Source organism: Cervus canadensis, chromosome 3 (genome assembly GCF_019320065.1).
Source record: "Cervus canadensis isolate Bull #8, Minnesota chromosome 3, ASM1932006v1, whole genome shotgun sequence".
NCBI classification, from domain to species: Eukaryota; Metazoa; Chordata; class Mammalia; order Artiodactyla; family Cervidae; genus Cervus; species Cervus canadensis.
This window is the reverse complement of record NC_057388.1, coordinates 72,024,194-72,049,570: the sequence shown is the minus strand read 5'-3', so window position 1 is coordinate 72,049,570 and position 25,377 is coordinate 72,024,194. Positions and strand designations below refer to the sequence as shown.

General features: G+C 55.3%; 1 protein-coding gene across 2 annotated transcripts in view; it reads left to right on the top strand.

Moving 5' to 3' along the window:
• Window positions 1-2,150: 2,150 nt before the first annotated feature.
• ADCY1 (adenylate cyclase 1) overlaps window positions 2,151-25,377 on the top strand; it is a 105,010-nt gene continuing 81,783 nt past the window's right edge. Inside the window, exons 1-2 of one of the 2 annotated variants that reach the window (XM_043463435.1) lie at window positions 2,151-2,891; window positions 16,962-17,111. In XM_043463435.1, coding sequence (XP_043319370.1) covers window positions 2,247-2,891; window positions 16,962-17,111 — 795 coding nt within the window. In that variant the 5' untranslated portion in view covers window positions 2,151-2,246. The remainder of the gene's footprint in view (window positions 2,892-16,961; window positions 17,112-25,377) is intronic. The other variant, XR_006268580.1, reaches the window with a different exon arrangement.

The window sequence follows — 25,377 nt, the reverse complement described above, 5'->3', positions numbered from 1 at the left end:
GTCAGGAGATGCTTTGTGTGTAGCAGCAAACAAAAGGCATGGTGCCTGTGGCTGAATCTCTTTCCATCAACCCTGATAAACACAAGTTCTGTAGAAAAAGAGTTGATCTTGCCCGTTAAAGTTGTTGGGTGAAGGAAGAGTGTGTTACTGATTTGTGAACTTTGTACCCAGATCACTTTATCATACTTCTTGCATTCTTACGTAGTTTGATCCATTTTCAGATATTATTCAGCTTTCCTTCCACAAAGTCATTAAGATATAGAGATATACGGCATCATTTAACAAGATAATCTACTCTTGACACTCAGTACTTAAAAAGAAAAATCCTGCAGACTTTGCTACCTTCTGGGGAGGGGCAGAAAACCAGAGGACAGAAGATGGGCACTTTGCCAAGTGAGGGGGAGGCAGGAGATCTTTCTGGCTCAGTTGCTGCCCTCCCAGAGCTGCCAGATCCATTAGGGTTGGAGACAAATGAACTGATGACCAGAGTGGTGGGTACCAGGGAGAGTAGAAACCGGGATGAGGAAGCAATTGGCTGAGGAAGCAATTGGCTGGGGCAGGGGGAGTCAGGAAGGCTTCACAGAGGAGGTGTCCTGTGTGGGGAGGCCATTTCGGGAGAAGGGACCAGATAGCCACCAAAATTTGCTGATATGGACGGCTGGGAAACAAGGCGTGGAGGTGTTCCTGGCCTAGGCAGAGATTGTGAGGTGCTATCTTTACAACTATCACAGCTGATAACAGATTACTTTGGACCTTTTATAAAAATGGCAACTTCACCCGGCTCAACTAATACTGATTCCAGAAAGGTGTGACATACACCTCAAATTTAATTCTTGCGTCCATATAACAGTATATGGTGCAGGGGTTCTCAGCCCTAGAGCCCCTCTGAAACAGACCCACGCCTGAGCCACAGTAGTTTAACCTGTTTGTCTGGAACTGGGCTCAGGTAGGACTCCTTGCAGGGAACCAGCCTCCTGGTCTCTGGGACTCATGGGATCTCCGATTCCCAGTCCACCCACGTGGTGGTCCACTCATATGAGAAGCAGCAGGGGATGATGGAGCAGACACTGGTTCTGCTGGGAGTCCTGACACCTCTCCACATCTCCTGGAGTCAGCTGCTTACTCTGAGATCCTTGTTGTGTTAAGGGGGACATAAGCACGACCCCCAGGGGCCACTGTGAGCATAATGCAGGTTAAGGCGGGCACAAAGCCTTTTCCTTTAGAGTGAGTGTAAGCAGTGAGTCCCACACACGTGCCACAGCAACAGTCCCTCCATTTGTCCTGCTGAAGAAAACATCTCATCACTCGGGCATCTCATCCACTTAGGGCAAACTGCAGCTTCCCTTTTCCTTTCCCTCTCCCACTCCACCCCTGCACCAGCAGCCTCACACCAGCTTCCACAGACTCTATTGCTGTGACTCTAACCTGGCTCCTCTAGCACTCAGGTGGCACTGGCCAGGCTACCTGCGGGCCGAACTTCGGCTGGGGTTTCTGCTCCTCCGATCTCACGATCTGGTCATTGCTTCCACCCCTGCACCCGCTGACGAGGGTGTGGGGGTGGTGGGTTGTAGGAACCAGGACAGGACTTGCCCACAGCCTGATGTGTGGCGGGTTCTGGGTGCAGAGAGGCTGCGGGGAGGGAGATGTCACGGGTCACCACCTTCCTCTCTGCTCCCGGGGTTCTAGGGCATCCCTTCACCTTGCAGGGCTCTGGGTATGGGTCTGTGGTCAAGCGTGGGCCTCATTTTGGGTTCCTCTAGAATAGAGTGACCCGCTTTTATTGGGGGGTTACATTTGACAACGTAAGCTGCCCCCCTCCGGGGGAACGGTGCAGAATTCCAGCACTTTTAACGCCCCAAGAGACAGCATAGTGCGTGGCACTGCGCACCAGTGGGGAAACTGAGGACAGGAGGGGCAGGGTGGGCGCCCAAGGTCACGCGACTCCTCGGGCAGCGGGGCGTACAGATTGTGGAGTTGGGGTGCGGGCCTCGCGCACGCGCGTGGGCCTCGCGCGCCCAGGCCCGCGGCTCCGAGCTCGGCTGTCGCAGCGCGGTCGCGGGAGGACCGCGGCCCGGGCGCGGGCGGCGCCAGTGCGCAGGCGCGGCGGGCGGGAGGGGACGCGCTCGGGGCGCGCGCGCGGGGCAGCCGGCGCCCCAACTCGGCCCGCCGCGCCCCGGCGCCTCGCCGCCCGCCCGCCCGCCCGGCGCCCCGGCCGGCGAGGGGCGCGCCCGCTGCATGGCGCTGGGATGGCGGGGGCGCCGCGCGGCCGAGGCGGCGGCGGAGGCGGAGGCGGCGCGGGCGAGTCTGGGGGCGCCGAGCGGGCGGCGGGGCCGGGCGGCCGGCGCGGGCTGCGGGCGTGCGATGAGGAGTTCGCGTGCCCCGAGCTGGAGGCGCTGTTCCGCGGCTACACGCTGCGGCTGGAGCAGGCGGCGACGCTGAAGGCGCTGGCCATGCTCAGCCTGCTGGCGGGCGCGCTGGCCCTGGCCGAGCTGCTGGGCGCGCCGGGGCCCGCGCCCGGCCTGGCCAAGGGCTCGCACCCCGTGCACTGCGTGCTCTTCCTGGCGCTGCTCGTGGTCACCAACGTCCGCTCGCTGCAGGTGCCCCAGCTGCAGCAGGTCGGCCAGCTCGCGCTGCTCTTCAGCCTCACCTTCGCGCTGCTATGCTGTCCCTTCGCGCTCGGCGGCCCCGCCGGTGCCCACGCCGGGGCGGCAGCGGTGCCGGCGACAGCCGATCAGGGAGTCTGGCAGCTCCTTTTGGTCACCTTCGTGTCCTATGCCCTGCTGCCCGTGCGCAGCCTGCTGGCCATCGGCTTCGGGCTCGTGGTGGCCGCCTCGCACTTGCTGGTCACGGCTACCTTGGTCCCCGCCAAGCGCCCACGTCTCTGGAGAACGGTAAGTGTCGCCGCGCGCCCTCGATCCAGTCTGGGATACACCTGCTCTCGGGAGGGACTGGGAACGCGGGGAGAAGGGTGTGCATCTACCGACTGGGCAGGTGGAGAAACTGAGGCCCAGAATTGGAAGGGGGACGTTCAAGGTCACTCAGGGAATTGGGGACACATTGAGGGCTGGCACCCTGGGGCCGAACTCTTTCCCGAGTTACAGTCCACAAGCACTCCTAGGTGTGGAGTGTGGAGACCCGAAACTAGCGGGCGTGGAGAGGGCAAGGATTGGCCCAAGGTCACACAGCTGGTGGGCGGGCGGTGAGGCCAGAGCTCTGGTCCGACGCTGTCTGGATGCACCCATCCCCACAGGATGGACAAAAAGTAGGCGCGAGGAGCGGGCCTGGGCAAGCAGGATTGCTGCGGGCTGTGCGCTCAGCCCCGGGCTCCTCTCGCTTGCGCCTGGAGCGCGGAGCGCGTGCTGGGCTCGCAGAGTCCCCCTCCCAACCCTGCCGTCACGGGGGGATGTGGGAAACGGGTAAGGACTTTGGCCCCTTCCAGCCGCCCTGGCTCCCATTTGTGGTTGGGGTCTTGAAGGACAGGGTTTGCCAAGGTCGCACAGGGCTCTCTCTGGTCCCTCTCGACCTGCTCCGCCTCTGCCGGGATCCAGGCTCGCAGCGCCTGAACTTTGTCACTGTCTTTCCCCAGGGGCAAGATTGTGGTGAGGACCCCATGCTGACTGCTTCTTAGGGGCTCCTCCCCAGCCCAAGGATCCCAGAGGTCTGAGGCAGGTGTCTTCCAGCCTGGTGCTTTTCTGTGCAGCCCAGCCCATCCCACCTAATCTTGGAGGGCGCAGAGGGAGGGTTTTGTTTCTCCCTCTGGTTGCATTTTGGCAGGAGGGTGGTGGGAATCTGATGGGTTGGGGGGGAGCCCATCTAAAGAGAAAAAGAGGGGAGGTGAGGAGACAGGGGTGAGGAAGGGCAGCTGGATGGAGCTGGCTTTGGGAAGAACAACTGGGGAGGGTTGGGGGGAGTGATGAGAGTCAGACGGCTGGTGCCAGGGCCCCACCAAGGCCCCTCTGCCCAAGGACCAAGGGAGGTGCCCCCAGACGGTGATGCCCGGAATGCACAGGGTCAGAGGGGCCATGGGACACCCAGGAGTGACACATATTTCAGGGCCCAGAGAGACCAGTGTGTGGTGGGGGCTGGGAGGGGAGGAGGAGGGAGTATGTAGAAGGGAGCGGGCTGAGAGGGGCTGGTGGGGTGGGGGGAATGGAGGAGGAGAAATAGAGGTGAAGGCCAGAGACTGTGAGGAGGCAGAGATAAAGAAAAAAAGGGAAAAGGGCCAGGGGGCTGATTGTCCCCAGGGAGAGGAAGGAGGGAGTGGAGAGGGGAGGGCTCCATTCTCCAGCCTGCCTCCCACCTTGCATCCTTAGGCTTTGAGTGGCGCTTGTTTGACCTTCTCAGGGGTACTCCTGTATCTTTCCCCCCACAACCCTACTATGTGTTGTGTTTACTCCCCCCTCCTCCCAGCCAGCTTCCCCCCAGCAAGGACCTCCTCTCTATCCGGACAGGGAGGGTGTCTCAGTGGCCAGGTCAGCTTCAGGGGAGAGGGGCCCTAAGCTACCTGGACAGGCCCCAGCTGAGTTCTGGTGCCCCCAGGGGTTCAGACAACTGCTTCAGTGAAAGGCTGTACTATTGTCTCCTTTTATAATAACCAGTGTTCTAGGTAGCCTGTAGACATTCCGTTTAGAGAATTAAAAGATTAAGGGATGGGGGGGGGTGGCAGGAACAGTCTGTAAAGGTGCCCCAGGCATTCAGAATTCCACCCCTCCCCCAGGATAAGATGAGCTCCTGTATTCTAGGGAGGAAGGGAGCCCACCCTGGACTTAGATGAATTCTTAGGGAGCAGACAGCTGGGTTTCAGTTGGCTAATGGCTGTGACTCCCTGGGCTAGGCAGACCCTTCCCTCACTGAGCCTCAGGTTCCTGTCCTGTCTCACCTTCAGGGCTGCACAGGAAAGTGCACACTGGAAAAACACACATTCAGAATCTTGTGTCACTTCCGAATTGTTGTGGCTTCTTTAGAATGTTGGTATTCAAGTCCATCGGTCTGTACAGGTGGTGGTGATATTGACGGACAGATGGAGATGGATGCAGAGAACCATGCACTGATCGGACCGCATGGTGCCCCAGGGATTCTCCCTTCCAATGAGAAAATTCTGGGAGTCTGTGAAATCTGTCCTTAGTGAGCTCTGCAAGTTGGTACTGGAGACCGGTGGAGAAGATGGCAGCCACATTTCCGAAGCGTGTTGGTTGCTAGTCATGCTTGCGCTTCCCTGCCCTCCTGCAGTGCACTCACCAGCTGATGGTACCACGCCCGCAGGATGGACCCAGGACAGGCAGAAGCCCCGCGGGACCCAGGGTAGAGGCCAAAAGGAGGCAGAAGGGCTGGATGGATGAGCCAGTCAGTGCCGGGGTGCCGTCTTTGCTACAGATACGCAGCGTGTCGTGTGCTTGCTGGAGAAAGCCTGTGCTGGGGCCTGAGACCTGGGTTAAAGTGTGGGCTCCTCTGGCCCTCCACAGAGGGGCTCCAGGGGTTTCCTGCAGCCGCCCTGTGCTGCCCTGGTGTGCTTTGGGGCTCTGTAGGGCCCAGGCCAGCCCAGATGCTGGGAGGTAGGGGAGAACACAAAGAAAGCCAGACATGTGACTGCACAGCTGAAATATGGGGGGCTGTGCTCCTCCCTTTCCTGGGAAGGTGTGCCTGCTACTGCTTTCCACTGGGGCAGAAAGAGTTTAAGGGAAATGGCATTATTCCCCGCTGGTCCAGGACCAAGGCCGGGTCCCATAAATATGGACCTAACGGGCTCCCTTCTGTCTGCCTCGCTTTCAAGGCCCAGTGGTTGTACCTCAGCACAGTTACTTTTATTTAACTGGGTGACATGTCAGAACTGAAGGCATCCCATGCAAGAATACCAGAGGCCTGCTCAGAGCCAGCAGCGGTGGGCAGGCTGCAGAGTCCTGGGCTTTCGAGGGTGGGGGAAGGAGGGAAGCTGGCAATGTCAGTCTTGTCCCTTGCTGACTTACATACTGGAGATGGCTGTGCTCAGGTACAGGGCGGGGAAGTAGAGTCAGGGGAGTGCTTGTGAAGGTCACTGCTGAAGGTCATTGCCAGGGAGTGATGGTCGGGGAGGGTGGGTGTCTCTGGAGCAGGGTCGCTGGCTCATGGTGCCTGCCCGGCCCCCAGGTGCCTTGCCTGTGGCAGGTGCAGGAGGTAGAGCCCCAGCTTCCTCCTTGTGCTGCCCCTCTGCTCACAGCTCCCAGAGGCCCGCTTCTCAGCCAGGGCGGGCAGGGCCGCTGTATTTTTCAGAAGGGGGGACAGCGAGGGTCCACTGCAGTGTGGCCTCCTGTCAGTGTAAAGGAAATATGTTTAGTGCCTCAACCATGGAACGGTAGCAGAAATCATGGGTTTCCTGGGGAAGTGGGAGCTGGCCAGATTTCCGTCCCCAACCCCCCACCCTTGTAGTGTGGTCTGAGCTCTTGAGGAGCTCGGAGTGCTAGCAGGTGGAGCCACGTGACCGCTCTCAGAACCCCTGTGTGTGCTGGCAGTGCTGGCTGCCACATGGGCCTTGGCAACCCGTGCCTCTTGCCCCTACGTCTCCTACTCCTCCTTCCAGGCAGGCCTCTGGGGCATCCGTCAGGACCTGTGTCCCCCCCTCAGCCTAGCCCCTCCTCAGGCGCCCCCCACCCCAATTCTCCCCTGCCCTACTGGCTGGCCTCTTCCCCTCTTTGTTTAGTTACGGCGTTGTGTCTGACTCTGCGGCCCCATGGACTGTAGCCCACCAGGCTCCTCTGTCCATGGGATTTCCCAGGCAAGGATACTGGAGTGGGTTGCCATTTTCTTCTCCAGGGGATCTTCCCAGTCCAAGGATCGAACTCATGTCTCCTGCATTGGCAGGCGGATTCTTTACCACTGAGCCACCAGGGAATCCCTCTTCCCCTCTGGTCCTCTGCAGGCTCTCCCCACTCCCTCCACCAGACCCTCTCCTGACCGCCTGTGCAACCCCACCCCACAGCTGGCCCCTCACCCCAGCGGTGCCCCTTCTCCTCTGGCTGGACTGTTTCCCAGCTGGGGCCCCTCTTCCTGCTCCTGTAACCAGCCTCCTGACCATCCCCACCAGTACCTCCCTCTCCCCCCACCCCCACCCTGACTGGATTCTGTCACCTGTTTGTTCACCTGCCTTGGCTGAGCTGAGCGGGAGGGAGGAGGCGGCTCTCCTGGCACAGGCTTGTCCTGGGCTGGACAAGCCTCCGGGTGCTGGGCAGGGCACATACTGGCTCCCCATCCCCTGCACCTTACAGCTTAGGCAGTTTCCAGTGCCTCTTCCAGGCCTGCAGGTTCATGTCCGTGGGCATCCAATCGGAAACTCCTGAGTCCTTGGAACCTGGGCTCCCAGCCCTCTTGTCTGATGGGCGGTTCCCTCCCTAAACCTGGTCTGTTTGCATCACAGCTGTGTCATCCAGCTCCCACAGTAAGAAGCACCTAGTAGAGTTGCCGACACCAGGGCAGCAGGAACTAGGGAGGTAGGGCCCGGCTGGGGGGACCATCCTGCATCAGAGTGAGGGTTCCCACCTGCTCCCCTTCCGGGGAGTCCTGAGGGTCCCAGGCTTTCCTCTGCTGCCATGGATCCCCAGACTGTCCATATGCTGGAGTCTGGCTCCCTGGGGGGACTTAGCGGAGGGGCCGGGGACCACTGGAGCAGACACAGTTATGAAGCCTCTGCGGCTGCTCGGGCTGTGGCGCCTTCTCTGGATGGTTCTGGGTCCACATTTGGGTGGCAGATGCCGAGTCAGGGGACAGGACCGCCTGCCCTCCAGGGAGTTAGTCTTCGGGGACCCCGCTCAACTACTGGAACTGCAGTCTGTGCTGGGGGGAGTGTGTGTGACCTTCAGAGAAGAATAAAGGTGACAAGGCAGAGGGAGGGCTCGGGGCGGCCTCCTGGGGACAGTACACTCCAAGGTCCCGGACAGATGAGGCCAAGAGGCTGCTGGATTCTGGGGCTGCAGGCAGCTGGCTGAGGGAACGAACTGGTCACCATGGGGTTGGAGAGGCAGGTGTGGAGGAAAGAGCAGGTGCAGGGGAGGCCCTGGGGTTTGGGCCAGGCAGAATGTTTTGAGGCCTTCCTCAAGCGGGTCCTGTGGGGAAACATCCCCACCCACTGCCCTTTCCACGGGCTCCCTCCCAGTGGTTCTGGGGTGCTGCCCTTCTCCCGTCACATCTCTGATGTCCGGAGGGCCTGGTTGATGGGCCAACTGCTCTGTGTTGCAAACTTGGAGCCCAGAAGTGTCCTTGGGCCATTTCCTGACTCAGATGGTGGTGGGTGGGCTTGCAGAGGGGGTGGGGTGGGGACTCCCTGCACGCAGGGCTCCGCTCTAAGCTATGCAGCTGAGGGCAGGGCCCTTACCCTGTGCCTCCCTCTCCTCCGAGGTCATGCCTGTGGTTGTGTAGGCACAGGTGGCCCCCGGGGACTGTGCCATCCCCACAGCTCGGGGCCGGCGCTCAGTGAGGTGGAAGCCGTCTCCTGTCATATACTCACATGCTCACACACACACAGACACACACCCTTGCACACTGACACAGGAACGCATGCACCCACATGCCGACTCATATACGGGCAGACGCTCACATGCTGCACTGATTATTTTTCCGATTTCCTGGGTAGATGTGTTTTCCCCAAGGAAAGTGGGGTCTGGGGCCCTCCAGCCCTACGACCTCAGAGGCCAGCCCTTGGAATGAGACCAGGCCCCAGGCTGCACCCAGATGGGGAGGCTGGGTGAGGGGGGCCATGCATGTAGGCCTGAGAGCCATGGGGTGACAAGGCCCAGGATCCCCAACCGTCTGGGGCTGTCCCCTCTGTCTGCTGTGTGTGAGTCTCTGCAGGGCAGGTTGGGCTCCCTTGTGCACACGTCCATGCGTGGGCGTGGCGTGAGAATGACACTCACTGCCTTCTCCGCCCCAGTGCAGGCTGCCCCTCACTGCTGCGTCTGTGTCCCTCCTGTCCTCATCCTCCCTAGATCCTGCTCTTTCCCCTGCAGCTCCCGACCCTGCCTTCCTGGATTGGAGGGTGGCAGGATCTGCTCTGATACCCGAGCTGCTGGTGTTCACTCTGCCTCCAGCTGAGGGAGAGCTTCCTGACTCCCGGTTCTCTGGGTGGGGCTGTGCAGAGCATGGACACAGCTCTGGGGGTGGGGCTTCTGTGTGCACGTGTGTGCATGAATGTGGGCACAAGTGAGTGCACATGTGTAATGTGTGTGCATCTGTGTGGGCATGTAGTTGGCTATGCGTACACCTGTGCATACGTCCTTCTGTACAGGAATGTGAGTGTGTTCATGTGTCCGTGTGCATGTATTGGTAGCATCCAGAGGCCCAAGTCCCACCCCAGACCTACAGAGTCTGGGTCCCTGGGTTTGAGGCCACCCACTGTTCTTCCAGAATCAAGCACCCGCCTTGTGCCAGGCTTGGTGTAGGGTGTGTGGTCTGAGGGCCCACAGTTTGCCACAGGGATGGAGAGCAGGGCCATTGTGTGTGTAGGTCTGGAGTCAGGGGCACTTGCTGAAATGGGCAGGGCAGCTAAGAGGGGGCAGGCCAGGGGTCATGGTCCATAGTGATCCTGTGGGCTGTGGGGCTGCTGCAGGCCCAGAACCAGGGTGTCCTGCTATGCGCCTGAGGGGTGCCCAGGTGAGGGGGTGCCCAGGTGAGGAGTGCCCAGGTGAGATGTCCAGGTGAGGGGTCCAGGATGCCCACTGAGGGACTAGAGCGCAGGTCGCCTGCCCCGGTGAGTAACCTGGGTGCAAGGGAATAGGATGCCCGATTAGGGACCCTGGGGATGGGACTCCCACCTATAATGCCTCAGGAGCTCCGGACAGCTGGGTGCTCCCTCTTGCCGTCCACGCTGTCAGAGAGGAAGTCCTCCCCAGGGCCACATTCCCAATCTGAGAGCGGCTATGTGTTTTGACTCTGAAGGACAGAGTAGCTCTACCAGAGCTCAGCTTTCCCTGTGCTGAAGTAGACCCTGGCTTCCGGGAACACAGCCTCCTCCAGGGGATGGATGGGCCTTGTTGCTCACGCAGCAGCTCGTCTGGGGCCCAAGGCACCACGTGCCCAGGCTGGACGTCAGATGCCACACTCTGGACAAGGAGAATGGCCAGCTACAGAAGGGCCTGGGTGCTGAAACCTGGGCTGGGCCTGGGATCCTGGCCCCATGGTCAGCCCTCCTGTGTGACCTGTCATCCCATGCACCGTCCCCCTACTGCCCTTCTCGGCAGCTGCCCGACGAGCTCCTGGGAGACTGCACCCTGGGTGTCTCCCTCATCTGCACTGGCAGCTTCATGCCGCATCTGAGCATCTGAGCGAGGTGTCTGCTCTGGGACTCTGTCCACTGCTGCTGGGAGAACTGGGTTATGAGCACTGGTGGTCAGGATGGAGGGTGCCCACTGAGAGCCTCATGCTGGAGTGATGTGCTGAGTGATGACCTTCTCTGAAAGAATATGTTTTTCTTGGTGCCTTTGCCTAGTTTCCTTATGTGAGAAATGCTCTCATGTTAAAGGAGTGTGTTGCCTTCTGAATCATCCGTGGCCAAAGGGATCTGAAATGTGTGCTCTTTGAACTTGTTTTGCAAGATGGCTGCTTTTCCATACACACTTGCCCTGCTCTATGGATGAAAAGCTCAGTGAGAACATTTGGGGAGTCACTGGTGTAGTCGAAGGATCTGGAAATATCTCTGCTACTTTATTGTGAAGCAGGTTTTATCTGCAGGAATCACAATTGGTTCCATGTCCCTGGAGGACCCTGTGCAGTGGGATCCATTCCTGAAGTCCAGTTTGTTCAAGGGTCAGAAATAAGCAGTGAGGTGAGAGCCTCTTTGGGGCTAGAGTCGGTGTGTGACCCAGTCCATGTGTGCACACGTCTGCACTGTGTCCCTCCCCTCCCACCCCGCCCTGCCATGCCCGGCTCCGCCAGCTCAGCATGCCCCAGAAGCCCTGTCACTCCAGACACTGGGACATACTGATGCCTTGCCTCTTATGTGCCTCTGTCCGTCGTGGAAAAGCTGGATCCCGCCCCACTGCCCGACTGATGACAGATGCGAGAGCTGGGCTGCAGTCTTATCAGGCCTTGTCTGAGACAACCTGGAGAGAGGTCGGGCTGTGCATGTGGCAGTGCAGGTGTCTCCCTGCACCTCCCTCCGCCCCTTTCCAGGGGTGTGCCAGGGCCAGGCCGCCTCCCCACCCACGTGCCCTCCGTTACTCATTCAACCAACACCAGGGCACCTGCTGTATTATGAGAGGTTCCCGGATCCGTCGCGGACCTGACAGACTGAGGCCCCTTGAGAGGCAGCAGCGGGTAGGGGAGGTGACAAATGAGTTAATGATATAATGTACTGGAAGATAGTAACTGCTGAAAGCAGCAGAAGGAAAGAAATAGAAAGGGCCAGCAGGAGAAACCAGAAGCCAAGGTGGAAGTGTGTGCACTTTTAGCCAGGGGTCAGGTAAGTGGTTTTGAGAAGGTGCCATTTGAGTGGAGCCCCTGCAGGTCAGAGTGCACCAGGCATTGTGTGGGAAGGGGCTTCCTGCCCAGGGATGCAGGACAGAGGCCCAAAGCAGAGCAGGCCAGGCCGGGGCACACGAAGAGGACAGGCTGTAGGGCATGAGCCACAGAGAGCTTTGGGCCCAGGGAGACTCAGGACTAGGGGTTTAGAGCAGAGGACCGTCCAGGAGCCTCGAGGGCCAGGAGGGGCACAGGCTTGGGTTAGGAGGCAGCTTGGCAACCAAGCAGCAGATGGCAGGAAGGGCGGTCAGGGCCCCCTGTGTTGGAGACAGAGCTGGTAGGATTTGCTGGTGGTGGAAAAGGGCTGTGGCCTGAGAGGTTTCCAGGGGCCTGGATCAACTGAGGTGGGAGAGGCTGCTGGGTGAGTGCTGGCTGCCACCAGGGGTCCCGCCAGGGCCTGTCCCATGCAGGCTTGACCCAGCAGGAGACATGCATGGACAGGGGAGGGGGACGGCTGGCTGGGCCAAGCTGAAGGTGTCGATTTGGGGGTCTTTGGCACAGGGATGGGCTCCCAAGTGGAGTGTGGCTGAGATGCCACAAGGGGTGGAGTTTGGGGTAGAGAGGGGTCCAGATGTGAGGCTTGGACCAGAGGATGCTGGGCAGGGCGCCCATGGAGGGGAGGTCACGGCCTGAGCAGGGTGGGCTGGACATTGGGACCTGAGCCTGGGTTCAGGATGTGAAGGTGGTCCTGACCTGGTCACAGACCACCCAGGACAGCTGCAGAAGGGATGAAGGCTGGCACTCCGCGGGGCCTTTCCAAGAGTTTTGCTGAAAGGGGAGAAAACTGGGCAGGCCCAGGAGAGAAAGAGAAGTCTCATTTTCAGAAGAAAGAAATAGTCGTGAGTTTGAGAGCAGTAGGTCCCAGCTGGAAGGTAGAGGGGACCCTGGGGGCATGGGCAGTGGGAGTGGCTGGGCTGGGCAGAGAGAGGGCCCTGGGGGAGGAGGGACAGGTGAGGATTGGGATGGAGAAGCACTCTGGGCTGCTGGTGTGGAGTTGTGCACTCACTCCTAGAAGATGGCCAGGCAGACGGGCCCTGGCGTTTCCTCTAGCAGTGTCTGTGGAGCTGGATTTGACCAGTCCTGCATTTCCAGAGTTTGAGGGGCAGGACAGTGTCCTGCTGGGCCATGGAGTTTCAGCTGGAGAAGAAGAGAGCTCTAAGGGCAAGCCTTCCAGGGGCAAGAAAGGTGCAGATGGGGTTCCTGGCAGGGCTCAGGCATCCAGGGCCACATGGGCTGCAGGGGGTCCTGGGGGGCCTGGATGCTGAGGCCAGGTATGTGAGGGAGGTGCCCTGAGGCAGGAGTGAGGGCGGTTACAGGGAGGCCAGGTGGTGGGGCTGCTGGGTGTGCCCTGCCCTCTGCAGCTGGGGGCCCTGCCCTTCCTCAGGGCCCCTGTGTCTGTGGAGTGAGGATGCTGGTGGGGGTGGCAAGGACCTCTCAGTCTCAGGAAGCGTGTTCCGGGCTGTGTGGTACTCAGCCTCCATCCCAGCAAGGACCCTTCCTCAAGCTCATAACCCTTAGCCTGTCTCCCCAATCACCACTTCTACTGCTGCCAGTGTGAACCAGCGCCCTGTCCAGGCCACGCCTGTCAGGCGTGACCCCTGGGCTTTTCTTTTTTCTTTTTATTTTTTTACCCCTGGGCTTTTCTCTGCCTTGTCACCCTCCTCCCTGGTCACTGATTAGGTAGCCAGTCTTGAAACTTCTCTGTGTCTTGTGGGGCAGGACCTGGGCCTCTTGTCACTGCTGTGCCTGTCACCTTGGTTCCTGATCGTGGAGTGTGTGGGAGTTGAGTGGGGGCAGGGAGCCAGATGTGCTGGGGGCTTTAGCGTCATGTGGACGGCCTCCTCCTTTGATTTCCTGGGGGAGGATCGACAGGTTTGTGAATGCGAATGCAGAGCATCAGGCAGGGGAGACCCCCTATCTCTGCTCCACTCTGCCTGCTAGACTCCAGCTGTGGGGCAGGCCATGGGGCTTTTCTTCGTGTGAGTGGCTCAGATGGTGTTGACAGGGCAGCCAGGTATGCATCCAGCTGGGCCTCGGTGTCCCTGGGGATCACTGTGGCCAGAGTAAAGGGAAGGTGTGAGGAAGACGGGTGTAGAGGGGGTGGCAAGGTGATCCAGCTCACCCCCTCTCTGCTACTGATTTTTCCCTTGACCAAACTGCCCAGCCTCTGCCAGCCCTTCTGCCCGCTGGCCCTCACCTCTCCACCCAGACCTCACTGGGGCCCTCCACTTTCCCGTTTCTGCCATAGGCCACCTGAAAAGCCCTGTCTTCCAGGCTCAAGTGTGACCTGTGGCTTCGTGCACCTTGTGCTCAGCTGACCTTGGGTGCCTGGCCCCTCAGGTGGACTTTGTCCTCCACCTGACGGTGACAGCTGAGGGCTTCACTGCAGGGGTGCTGGGCTGGACAGCATCTCAGAAGAGGCGTCCTGTGTGTTATCTCGTCTCCATGTTCAGAACCTTAAATCGAGGCTAGGACAGCGTGCAGAAGCCATAAATGATTAAGGGTCTACTGGGAGATGAGTGTTTTGTGCAAAGACTCACTGTTGTTTAAATTTTTAGAAACCTGTCCAGCACTGTACCTGTGGGTGTTTTAAACACACTTAGTATGTGTTTAAATATTGATTCTGCCTGCCTGTCTGCTAAGTCACTTTAGTCGTGTCTGACTCTTTGTGACCCTACGGACTGTAGCCCACCAGGCTTCTCTGTCCATTGGATTCTCCAGGCAAGAATAGTGGAGTGGGTTGCCATGCACTTGTGCCATGCACAACCGTGAGGATGTCCCCTTCAGGGGATCTTCCGGACCCAGGGATCGAACCCATGTCTCTTATGTCTCCTGCATTGGCAGGCGGATTCTTTACCACTAGTGCCACCTGGGAAGACCAAGTATTGATTCTACCAATGTGCAACGTATTGTTTCATATACGCTGGTCTTCCTGGTGCCACCAGAAAAGTGCCTTCATCAACAGACTGGCATGAACCGATCCCAGAACACAGCGGATGGTCCTTTAGACACAGAAAATACTGTCTGGTACCGGGGCCCAGTGCAGCTGCCCTGGGAGCACCAGTGCTGGCCCCCGGGCCTGAGACTGACTGGCACTGGCCTCAGAGAAGCATTTGTGTTCCAGTCTTGCATCTGGTTAAAGCATGGATGCTCCAGCTCGGGGGGCACTCAGATTTGGAGGTGTTCAGGGTCACAGTGAGGGCGATCAGGGTCACATGCAGGGTCACAGGGAGATGATGAGGTCATGGAGGTGTCAGGACCTGACTTGGAGATGGTCAGGTCACATGGAGATACTCAGGGTCACGTGGAGATGATGAGATCGTGTGGAGATAATCAGGGTCACAGGGAGATGATCAGGGTCACATGGAATTGGTCAGGTCATATAGAACTGTCCAGGGTCACATGGAGATGGTCAGGTCACAATGCGATGTTCCAGGTAACGGCGGCACCATTTTTATTGGACGTTTGGCTGTTCTCCTAGACCCCTCTCAGGGTGGCCGTCCCTGTCTCTGGGGGGCAGAGGTAGGATCCAAGAGGTGATTTGCAGGAGAGTATTGTGTACACAGTCTGTGTTAGGTGTAAGCATGTGTCCATCCTCTGCCAAGTGTAAGTGGACGAGTTGTCCCTGTTGAGTTTGCTGGGAGCTCACTCCCCTGCTGGAGTTTTAGGGAGATGACCATTGGGTGCTGGGGTCCTGCGGATTCCAGTTGCTTGGCCTGTCTCCGTGTCCTCCTGTGAACAGTTTCCGTGTCTCTAGATGGATGTTACTGCCAACTGCGACATCCCTGGTCTCCCTGTCCTTGTCCCTCAACTCTCCCTGTTTGGGCCACCTTGCCCATCACTGCCTGGACTCTGGAAGGTGTCCTCTGATCGTGGACTGCTGTCCCATCTGCCACTGTGTTTGTTTGTCCTGTGTAGTTGTGTGTGACATCAGTCCTGGGTGGGGAGTATTTTGGGTTAATCCATGAGGAGCAGTGACACTCAGAACCTGCAGGAAATGCTGGAGTTTAATCAAACATAAAATCATCCATTTTTACAGTGACTGTGATGGGGGTGGGTGGGTGCAGCGGTTTTATAAACACCGCAGCCTCACAGGGAGGTGGGTGGGGGTCCTTTCTGTCTCAGTGGCCTGGGGGCTCCAGGGGGATGTGCTGGGGTCCTGCTGGTCAATGGAGGGCACCTCTGTCTGGCCCTGGGCCCTGTGGCCACGAGGGGTAGGTACAGGTCAGCTGAGGAGGCTGAGCAGGGGACATAGGATTTGATCCATCCCCAGCCCTGCCACTCCGTGTGATGTGACCTTCATGTGTCGTGGGTTCCTGTGAAGTCCCCCGAGCTCAGTCCTGAGTAGTCTGGACTGGACTTGCATTTAGGCAGGTGAAAGCAGGAAGCGGTCAGACACTGTGGTCCTCAGACTTCCTGCCTTAACTCCCAGCCTGGGCAGAAGCTGTCCTGAAGGGGTCCTTCCTGGCCGGGTCCCTTTCTGCCTTCTTGTCTGTTGACGTGGAGTGAGAACTGGAGCCATCAGAGGCTCTGGACACTGCATTTTCTTCATCTTCATACATACAAGAGTTCACTTTGTACCCAAATGCCATTCTTCCTTTTTTGTTTTTAATCAACTCGCCTTCACTCTTTTTCTGCAGAGCTTTCCATGTTGCCTTTATGGGAATAACCACTCTGTCTTCACCTTCAAAGCTTCTAGGTGTAGTGTTTCCTTGGGCTGTTGTAATGAAGTGCCTAGGCTGGGTGGCTTAGACCACAAATGTTACTTCTCAGAGCTCTGGAGACTGGTCTTTCCCGAGGCCTCTCCTCGGCTTGTCGATGGCCACCTTCTCCCTGTGTCCTCACAAGGCCGTCCCTCCATGTGTGTCTGTGTCCCCATCTCCTCTTATAGGGACACCAGTCATGTTGGATTGTTGTTGATGTTGTTTAGTTACTAAGTTGTGTCCGACTGTTTTGTGACCCTGTGTACTGTAGCCCACCAGGCTCCTCTGCCCATGGGATTCTCAGACAAGAATACTGGAGTGGGTTGCCATTCCCTTCTCCAGGGGATCTTCCTGACCCAGGGATCGAACGCATGTCTCCTGCATTGAAGGTGGATTCTTTAGCACTGAGCCACCAGGGAGGCCCCTCATGTTGGATTAGGGCCGCCCTGACGGCCTCACTTTCTCTTGATTACCTCTTGAAAGACCCTGTCTCCAAGTATAGCCCCTCCTGGGGGATTGGGGGTCAGGACTTCCATGTGAATTTTGGGGGACACACCTTGCATCCTTGCCCACTATTCCATTACATGACAAGCCTATAGCACAGATGACCCCTCAAAGGGTGCAGGATGAGGCCTGGCTTGTGGCCACATGAGGCTGGCTTGGCACGTGGGTCTAACTGGCATGGTCATTTCGTGGGCTGGTGGTTGGAGGACGTGGAGGAGCCTCTGCAGAGCCAGGCCCCTGGTGCAGCCCTCTGCGTTGTTCTCTTCCCTCCAGCTGGGTGCCAATGCTCTGCTCTTCCTTGGTGTGAACATGTATGGGGTCTTCGTGAGGATCCTGGCTGAGCGCGCCCAGAGGAAGGCCTTCCTGCAGGCCCGGAACTGCATTGAGGACCGGCTGAGGCTGGAGGACGAGAATGAGAAGCAGGTCAGTGACCAGGGTCTCACCTAGAGGGGCGTGGGGGGCCCGGGGTCGGGGGATGGAGCCTCACAGTCTTCTACACCGAGGGCTTTGGGAGTGGGGCCAGCCTGACTCACCTGAGAGTCAGATAGGGGTCTCAGGCCCCCACTGGCCCCTGCGCCTCTGTGGGCCCGCTCCCTCGGCCTGGCGGGGAAGAGAGGACAGTTGTCAGGGGCACTGTGGGAGGGAAGACAGAAGGACTGCCACCTGTGGCCTCAGTTTGCCTGTTGGTGATATGTGGTACCGGAGTGTGGAGGAGATGCCCGGGGGCCTTTGCAGGCCTTAAGTGGAGGCAGAGGAGAGCCGGGCTTTGTGTCTCTGGACGGGCTGAGTTGTTAGGAAGTGGTGGTCACCACGGCAGTCCCACAGCTGAGTGTGGCCGAGGCCGCAGAGCACCCCGCCTGGCTCCTGCCAGCCCTGGGGGCAGCAGCACTGTACCCTGTGACCTAAAGGCTTGGAGGGAGCTGGGCTGGGTTCCCACCGCCCCAGCCACTGTCAGCTGTGTGTCCCGGGCTCACTCCTGCAGTGATGTTTCCTCTGCTGCTGTCCTGGGACCACCAGGCCACTCTGAGCGCTCTGGGCGAGGCCTTCAGCTAGGAGCCCCCAGACTCCTGGGCTTTATGGAGGTGCAGAGGCTTGTTTTCCTGGGGTGGGATGGATGGGATGGGTTTATAAATGAGATGCTATTATGGTAAATATAAGGCATGAAGTACTGACTGTATATTTAAAAATGTACACATTTCCATTTATAGGTATTGTAATGATGCCTAGTATTTACAGTAAAAGTTGGATATCATTTAGAAGTAGGTGGCTTATGTATATTTAGATCGTGCGTACATCTGTGGGTGGCTTTGTCTGTGAGTGGTGTATGGGTGTGGGAACTGCTTGTCTGTGAGGAAATGTGCACATGTGTGATGTGCAGGTGCGCACATGTGTGTTTTGTGTGCACATGTATGTGTGGATTTGTATTTCTGTACACGTGTGTATTGAGTATGTGGGGCATGTGTGAAAATGTATACATGTGTATATGTGCTCATGTTAGTGTGTGGGTATATCCACGTATGTGGATTTGCATTCATGTGGATCTTGTGTGCATGCCTGTGTGTCTGGGTACACATGTCCATGTGTGTATGGTTGTGGATATGTGTGCATTTGTGTGGATGTGCGCATGTGGATGTGTGTATATGTGTGCACACACATGTGTATACTTGTGCATGCTCAGGTATAAGGAATGTATCTTCTGGGGCTGTGTCCTGAACATTTTTCCAGACCAGCATCATTAGCACCAATGTGGAGTCTTTGTTGCTTAGAGGGCCTTGAACTTGGTGTCCTTACCTTCATCACGTCCAAGAGATCCCCAAAGTGAGTCTTCAGAGTTCTCTCCCCTTAAATACATCGGCTGAAGTGCTGGCAAGATTGATGTGGGGGCCATTCTTGTGTGGATGAATCTGAATCTTCCTTTGCATTCCCTCTGTTTTCCCTCTTCTCCATCTCCTTTCAAATGTTTTCCTTTCCCACATTTTCTAATTAAAAAAAATTATTTGTCTTTATTGCAGTGCAATTGATTTATAATGTTCTGTTAGTTTCAGGTATATAGCAGAGTGATTCAGTTATACATTTTTTTTTCCAAAAAATTCTTTTCACTTAGAGATTATTACAGAATAGAGTTCCCTGTGCTATATAGTAGGTCCTTGTTGGTTATCTATTTTATATATAGTAGTGTGTTTATGTTAATCCCAGACTCCTAATTTATGCATCCCCCCCTTTCCGCTTTGGTAACCATAAGCTTGTTTTCTATGTCTGTGAGTCTGTTTTTAAGTTCATTTGTATCATTTTTTTTTTAAAGATTCCATGTATAAGCTATGTCATTTGATATTTGCCTTTCTCTGTCTGACTTACTTTGCTTAGTATGATAATCTCTAGGTCCATCCATGTTGCTACATATGGTATTATTTCGTTCTTTTTTGTTGCTGAGTAATACTCCATTGTATAAGAGCATAGCACATCCTCTTTAGCCATTCATTTGTCTGTGGACACTTAGGTTGCTTCCATGTCTCGGCTGTTGGGAACAGTGTTGCAGTGAATGTTGGGGTGCATGTATTTTTTAGAATTATGGTTTTCTCTGGACTTACTTTCTCTGATTTTGTCTTTCATTTCTTTTCTTACTCCTGCCACTTTTCCTATAGACTACCTAGCTTCCACCCTTAAAACATGTTCAAATGCTTGATGCTCCCTCTGTCCCTCAGGTGGGTCCTGCCTGTCAGTGGTGAGGATGCTGGCCGCACGTGCGGGCTCTGCACATGTGTTTCTCCCCCTGTGCCCATATTCCCACCCTGGGAACACAGTGGCTGAGCAAGCTTTCCTGCTCTCATCTCATGGAGCAGTTGCATCCCAGCCTCTGCTGCTGTTCATGTGTTGCTTCTCTGCAGCTCCGAGAGCAAGAGTTTATTTTCTCAGCCCCACAGCTGAGGAAACCCAGACTCGTGGATGCTCAGAGACATGTCTGAGTTCTGATAGCAGGCCTGATGTTCTTAAGCAGGCAATCTACAAAATGGTAAATGTCACCCAATCCATCAACCCAGCTGAATGCTCCGTATCTTCAAGTTTTTGTCCTTATGCACATTCTCTCCCCACATCATTGTCATTGTGCTGTATATAGGATTTTATTTCTGCATTTTGACTTATTTCTCATAGGTGTATCCACCCGGTGCTCTAAAGGTAAAGGAAAACAGCTGCTGCTTCCTGCATGCACGTCTGGCATCTGACATTTAGATACTGTTTTTAAAAAATGTTTCTTTTTCATAAGTATCTTTATTCATATAGATTTGAAATAGCTTTGGTTACATCCTCAGTAGTGCAAATAGGATGTTATTTCTCTCCCTGGGTCCTGGGCATTTCCCAAAACATGTTGTGCTTCCTTTTATCTTTATAAGTAATAATTAGTTACACTGGGCTCTGGGGAGCAGTGGTTGAGTGGGGTCTTGGAGCCAACAGAGCCAGCCTCACAGGGAGCCTGTCAGAAATACAGATTCTCAGGCCTGCCCAGTCCCATGGGTGGGAAAGCTGGGGTGGGCCCAGCGTTCGGGGTTCTGGTGTGTATTCCCACTGTTGCTTTGACCCACTGTTTCCCTCCCTCCCCCTTCTCCCCGCTTCCTGTCAGAACTCGGTTCCTCCCGTTTATTCAGATGCTGGTTACTAATGCCGTGGCCACTTCTCCGTGCATGCTTACCATTTGTATTTCTGTGGAGTGCGTGTTCTAATCCTTTGCCCGTTCATGCTCTGACTTTCCTGTGAGTTTGAACGAGCCTCTCACTAGAGAAAGGCTGGTGCTTCATCTGAAGGGGTCCCCGTGTTGCCCAAGCCTGTTCCTCTAGCTCTGCTTTTCTTTGTGTAAAAACTCAATCTTTCATGTTTTCCAATCTATCAGTCATCTTCCTTGGTGGTTTCATCTATTGCTGCAGAGCTGAGCGCATGGAATGTGGAGGTGAGTGAGGATGGGTCATCCCCATGAGTTCCCCTGGCTGATCTTGCGAGGGGGCGAGGCAGCATCCTGACTTGTTCTGTGTTTCCGATTGGAACCGGCAGGTGGTATCACAGGACAGCTGTCTCCCTGAGCGGCCTTGTACCCGGCACTCAGGTTGCTCCCTGCCTCTGGTTTGCCTGACTGTTTTTAGCTCAGGGAGCCTTGTCTCTTTGGGTGGCAGAAGGGAACCCTCGAGCTCACATGGGGCTCTAGCACCCTTCCGGGGCTCTCAAGCACCCGTAGGCACTTGATGCATCAAAGCCTGCCCGGGGACAGCCTGGCTGGGCCAGGGGAGCCTGCAGGTGGCTAGCTACCTCTGCCCAACTCATGCTTCTGTGTCAGTGTGGAAAGCACAGCCTCCTGAGTTGCAGGTGAGGGGTGCCCTGGCCATATAGGTTTGTCATCTGTTTGTGTTTTCATGTCTCAGCTCAAGTCGCAGAGCAGTCCAGTTCCATAGCTGCTTCTAGAGTCTTCTCCAGGCCCTAACCCCATCAGGCGGCAGCCAGGGTGATGTTGGTGGGTGCAGCCCAGTTTTGTGGAGGCGATGCTGGGGGTGCACCCCAGTTCTGGAGGGGGCACTGGGGTATCTGGCTGCAGAGAGACCCCTGTGTGACAGCAGGTATGCCCTTATCAGCCTCTGCAGGAGGTGGGGTGACACTGTGCTGGGGCTGGAGGGGTGGGAGTGGGGTCCTTGAATGAGGCCGAGTCGGGGAGGAGCTTGAGCGCAGAGGCCAAGCTGGAGAGGGAGGCTGGGCTTTGCACTCTGTGGAAGGACGTGCATGAGCATGTGACCATGTGCCTGTGACGTGGGGCCTCTGATGTGTTCGAGCAGGTCAGACAGTTGGTCAGATGCAGGTTTGGGGGGTCGGTGTGGAGGCAGGACTTGGAGGCAGGTGGAGGGCAGATACTCTAGAAGTTGGTGGGTTGTTCTTTCCTCTCTTCCAGGGTGAGTATCCTCCTGGAGGTATCGAGTTTGGAGGCTTTGAGAGGCAGGCAGGAGAAGGTTGTGCTTCGTGGCTTGAAGCAGATGTTTCTCCTGAGCCGCAGGAGATGTGTTCTCCCTGGGACGTGCCTACTCTGCACAAATCTGCTGCCAACATTGTTCTTGCCCATGTTGATCAGTTACTTCTTTTTTATTGAAGTATGGTTAGTTTATAGGGGCTTCCCTGGTGGCTTAGTGATAAAGAATTGCCTGCTAATTCAGGAGACATGGGTTCGATCCCTGGTCCAGGAAGATCCGCTGGAGAAGGAAATGGCAACCCACTGCAGTATTCTTGCCTGGCGAATTCTGTGGACACAGGAAGCTGGCAGGCTACAGTCCATAGGGTCACAAAGAGTCGGATACGACTTAGTGACTTAAGCGCACACAGTTGGTTTACAATGCGTGTGTGTGTGTGTTAGTTGCTTAGTGGTGTCCAACTCTTTGCAACTCCATAAACTGTAGCCCACCAGGTCCCTCCGTCCATGGGATTCTCCAGGCAAGAACACTGGAGTGGGTTGCCAGTTCCTTCTCCAAAAGGAACTATAGAAAGAAAGAAAGGGAAGTCGCTCAGTCGTGTCCGACTCTTTACGACCCCATGGACTGTAGCCTACCAGGCTCCTCCATCCATGGAATTTTCTAGGCAAGAGTACTGGAGTCGGTTGTGGTTTATAATACTGTGTTATTAATAGTTTCAGGTGTATAGCAAAGTGATTTAGTTGTGCAGGTTTCAGGGTGCGCTTCATCACAAACCTTGGGGAGAGCCTCTGACTGTCGTAGGAAAGGATGCCACTGTGAGTTCTCACCACTCACCCCCTCTCAGCCGTGGGCATTCCATGCCTGTAATCACGGATTTTTAAGGCAACCCTGAGAAGAAGGTGATAATTGCTCCAGTAATCAGGAACATCCCCTCCCCTCCTACATTGTTTTGAGCTAATTAGCCCTGCAGTTGCTGTTTTAAAAGAAAATCCACCTGCTTTGTCTACAAAATCTGAGTTTGTATTTATCTCCTGCCCTTCTCCCTGCACATGTGGGCAGGCATGGTCTCCCCAGACATGTCTCCCAGAGCAAGGCCTCCTCCGACCTTGTCAACAGTGGGAATGTTTGAAGTGGTCTGTCCTCCTCAGTGCAGCCCGCAGGAGCAGAGGGGCTGGAGAGGATGGGCAGGGGGCCCGTCTGCTTCATGGGGCACACTCTCGTTCTGGAAGTTTCCTGGCTATATTTTGAAATAGCTACCTGAGTTGTCAGTGTCCCTGAGGCTGACTCCTATAAGAGAGACTTGTATATGCTGAAGTGACCCCCTGCACCCCCCACAGTCAATCAGAACAGACAGTAGCCCCTACACAGAGCGGCCCAACTCTGTCCTGTCCCCCAAGGTCTTGGCAAAACAGATGAATGAGCTTGATCTGAAAGGGTTATTTCCTCTAGGTTCTTAGATCTTTAATTTTAGGCCTCTGTGTCCATAGTGCAGCATGTAAGAACTTCGTTCTGTTTTATAAACCTGAGAACTAGGGCTGGGGTGAAGAATTTAAATGATGTGGGAAGGATGATAAGGTGAGTGACAAAGTAGCTGGTGATACAGTGAGGACAGCAGTGGTCACAGCCCAGAATCCCCCCAAACCAGCCATGGCCCACTTTCTCCCTTTATAGCCCACGTCTCCTCAGCCATTGAAAAGGCTCACACAGAGGTTTTGGGTTAAAATATTCCAAAGGGCTGTGAAAGGGTCTTTTTAATAGGTCTCTTTCAGTTTCAGACAAAAGTTGGTTCTTTGAAACAGAAAAGCCTTGGAGAGACTGACCAAGAAGAAAGAGCAGGCACAAGATGATTAGGGACGGGAATGTACCCGCCACAGAGATAAAGCTGGGTTAAAAATAGATAAGAGGGAAATACTTAGAGGTTTTTAGTTTTTTTTTTTTTTTGCCAGGATATTTGAAAACTTAGACAAAATGGATAAATTCCCAGAAAGGTGTTAAGTTACTAAAATTGATTCTAGAAGAAAAAGAAAGCCTGAAACATCCTATGATCATTAAAACGATTGACTCAGTAATGACAAGCTTGCCCCAGAGTCATCACCAGACCCCAGTGGTTCTACAGCTGAGTCACAGAAACTTCTGAGGAAAATGTTGTTCCAAGCTGGTCATCCATACGACAGAAACTCCTTGTGACAGTGCAAGGTAACCTTGCTCATGATTTTGGAGGATGGAGCCAGAATTCCAGACTCTCAGAAATGCAGGTCAGACAGACACACAGGGGAGCAGCTTCTGCCCCCTAGTCCTGCATTCATGAGTGGTATCTGCCCTGAGGCCCTTTGCCTCTTGGTGCCAAGTGGGTTGGGAGAGGCCCAGCTGGAATTCCTGCGGAGGGTGGTCATCCTTGACCCGGCACATCTGAATGCTTGGCTTATGGCTCCACAGACCCTGGAATGGAGGGAACCTGGTCTCAGCCAAATGTGGGACTGCATGGGGCACAGCAGCAGTTGGCTCCTGTGGGGAGGCCCAACTGGAGGATGGGGGGGTCTGAGGAGCATGCTACATGGTTGGGGGGGGGTGATGTGCATTGGAAGAAATATAGAAATATTTTGTTGGGCCTTTGAAGGTTATGTAGGAGTTTGCCAGGTAGAGGAGGCTGGGAGACGGGGAGCAGTAGGTGGCTTTCACTCAGCAAATGGGGGTGGGGTGGGGCACACAGGTATTCCAGTCAGGGCAGGCAGGTTGGTAAGCTGCAGCTCTGTCTTCCTTCAGCTTGGGTAGAGTTGGGGCAGAGTTGGACAACCTGCTCCACTGAGTGGGGGTAGGGAGTGGACAGAGACCACTTGGGGGCCTCAGGTGATCACAGCTCCCCTGGGGTCCAACCCTGAGGTCTGAGCCTGTCAGAGCTGGGGAGCATAGGGAAGGGAGTGAGAGGCCTCTGAAGGTCACCCCTTAGCTCCTTGGGGCCTCCCCCCTACTGCTCCCTGCAACCCGGCCAAGGAGCCTGAGATCAGTGTCCTTGCCCTGACTGCAGAGGCCACCACTCCAAAGTCCCTGACATGCCTCAAATGCCATTATTAGGTCATAATTCCAAAATTGCATGCAATTGTTTACAAAGTGTATGCTCAGTTTGTCATTCTAACAAGGTAAATAAAATGTTGACAATTTTGATTTCCCATTGTGTGACGAAATTTATCAAGAGAGAGAAAATTTCTTTTTAAGTGATATAGGGTGGTAAGTGATAAGTGATATAAGTGATTTTTAAACAGATCTGGCTCATTCACAGCACCTTTAGAAACCACCATAGTTGTTATTTATTTTTAATTAAAAAAAAAACCTATTGATCTATTTACATACTATTAAGTTCAATTTAAAGTTCAAAACAACTAAATGACTTCTGATATTTTGAGTGTGTAACCATTATAATAATCTATTTTTTGAAAATTTTCAATCACCCCAAAAAGAAAGCTGTACCCATTAGTGGTCACTCCTTATTCTAGACACTGTTAATCTGTGTTCTGTCTCTATGGGTTTGCCTGCTCAGGAAGTTTCTTTTAAGTGGAATCATACAGTATGTGGCCTTTTGTGTCTGCTTCTTTCACTTTGCATATTGTTCTCAAGGTGTATCTATGTTGTACCATTGGTCAGTGCTTCATTCCTTATTATGGCTGAATAGGATTCTACTGTGTGGATGGACCACACTGTTTTTTTTTTCCATTTATTTTTATTAGTTGGAGGCTAATTAGTTTACAATATTGTAG